The sequence below is a fragment of the Protobothrops mucrosquamatus genome, unplaced genomic scaffold (genome assembly GCF_001527695.2).
Source record: "Protobothrops mucrosquamatus isolate PMUCROS unplaced genomic scaffold, P.Mucros_1.0 scaffold7382, whole genome shotgun sequence".
NCBI lineage: Eukaryota > Metazoa > Chordata > Lepidosauria > Squamata > Viperidae > Protobothrops > Protobothrops mucrosquamatus.
This window is the reverse complement of record NW_015393183.1, coordinates 19,952-21,620: the sequence shown is the minus strand read 5'-3', so window position 1 is coordinate 21,620 and position 1,669 is coordinate 19,952. Positions and strand designations below refer to the sequence as shown.

Below are 1,669 nucleotides of genomic sequence, written 5' to 3'. Positions count from 1 at the left end.
CTTACAATGTAGGCCTCTCATTGTGCTGTGAGAGCTGCAGGTGGAAGCGCAGGCATGTATCCTGTTCATCCCAAAGAGGTATCTGAGTTGGCCTTGTCGCGTTTGAAGAAAAAGCATAAATGTGTTAGGGGGGGAACAATCTCAGTTCCAAAAGATTTTGAAAAGTTCTGCCCTCTGAATATCTGCTCATAACGTCTTCCTTTTGTCCTACAGGTTTTTAGCCAACACTACGTTCCATGGGCTCAGTGGCCACATCAAAGTAAAAGGTTCTTCCATCATTAGTTCAGAAAACAAATTCTTCATTTGGAATCTTCAGCATGACCCTGTTGGGAACCCAATGTGGACTCGCTTGGGGAGTTGGCAAGAAGGCAAGGTTGTCATGGATTATGGGATCTGGCCAGAGCAGTCTCAGAGGCACAAGAATCACAACCAGCATCCAACTAGGCTACATCTGAGGGTGGTGACACTCATTGAACATCCCTTTGTCTTCACCAGGACTGTGGATGATGAAGGATTGTGTCCTGCAGGACAACTCTGCCTGGATCCCTTGACCAATGATTCAGCTATGCTGGATGCTCTTTTTGAAAGTCTCCAAGGAGGCAACGACACAATGCCCACCAAATTTAAGCAGTGTTGCTATGGCTACTGCATAGACCTATTAGAAAGGTTGGCTGAAGATATGAACTTTGATTTTGACCTGTATATCGTCGGTGACGGGAAATATGGTGGTTTGAAAAATGGCCAGTGGACAGGATTGGTTGGTGATCTTCTGGCTGGGACAGCCCACATGGCTGTGACATCCTTCAGCATCAACACAGCCCGTAGCCAAGTGATTGATTTCACCAGCCCTTTTTTTTCCACCAGTTTGGGCATCCTGGTGAGGACCAAAGACACAGCTGCTCCTATAGGAGCATTTATGTGGCCGCTCCACTGGACCATGTGGCTGGGCATCTTTGTAGCTCTACACATCACTGCAATCTTCCTGACTCTGTATGAATGGAAGAGCCCCTTTGGAATGACTCCAAAGGGTAGAAACAGGGATAAGGTTTTCTCCTTTTCCTCTGCTTTGAATGTCTGTTATGCCATCTTGTTTGGGAGGACAGCTGCCATCAAACCTCCAAAGTGCTGGACGGGAAGATTTCTAATGAATCTCTGGGCCATATTTTGTTTATTTTGTCTCTCCACATACACTGCTAATCTGGCTGCTGTTATGGTGGGAGAGAAAATCTATGAAGAATTGTCTGGAATACATGACCCCAAGGTAAGGAAGGGCCTTTCATTTACATATTCAGGTCATTATGCGTCATTTTTGTACTGCAATACAGAAGTGGCAACTGGACGTGGTCTGGTAATATTAGCTACACCCTCTCTATTGAGACCTAGTTTAGTGTAGTGGTTAAGGTGTCAGGCTAGAAATAGATTGTGAGTTGTAGCAATAGCAATAGCACTTAGACTTATTTATCGCTTCACAGTGCTTCATATCCCTTTCTAAGCGGTTTACAGAATCAGCATATGGCCCCCAACAATCTGGGTCCTCATTTTACCAACCTTGGAAGCATGGAAGACTGAGCCAACCTTAAGCCAGTGAGAATCGAACTGCTCAACTGCTGGCAGCTGGCAGTCAGCAGAATTAGTCTACTTCATTCTAACCACTGCACCACCACGGCTC

At 45.7% G+C, this 1,669-nt stretch overlaps 1 protein-coding gene across 1 annotated transcript; it reads left to right on the top strand.

The window, feature by feature from the left end:
* Positions 1–213: 213 nt before the first annotated feature.
* Positions 214–1,261, top strand: LOC107300547 (glutamate receptor ionotropic, NMDA 3A-like; the record flags this gene model as incomplete). Its single annotated transcript, XM_015829863.1, has 1 exon — positions 214–1,261. A coding segment is annotated over one exon (1,048 nt), but the record flags the coding sequence as incomplete, so codon positions are not given.
* Between the last annotated feature and the right edge of the window lie 408 nt (positions 1,262–1,669).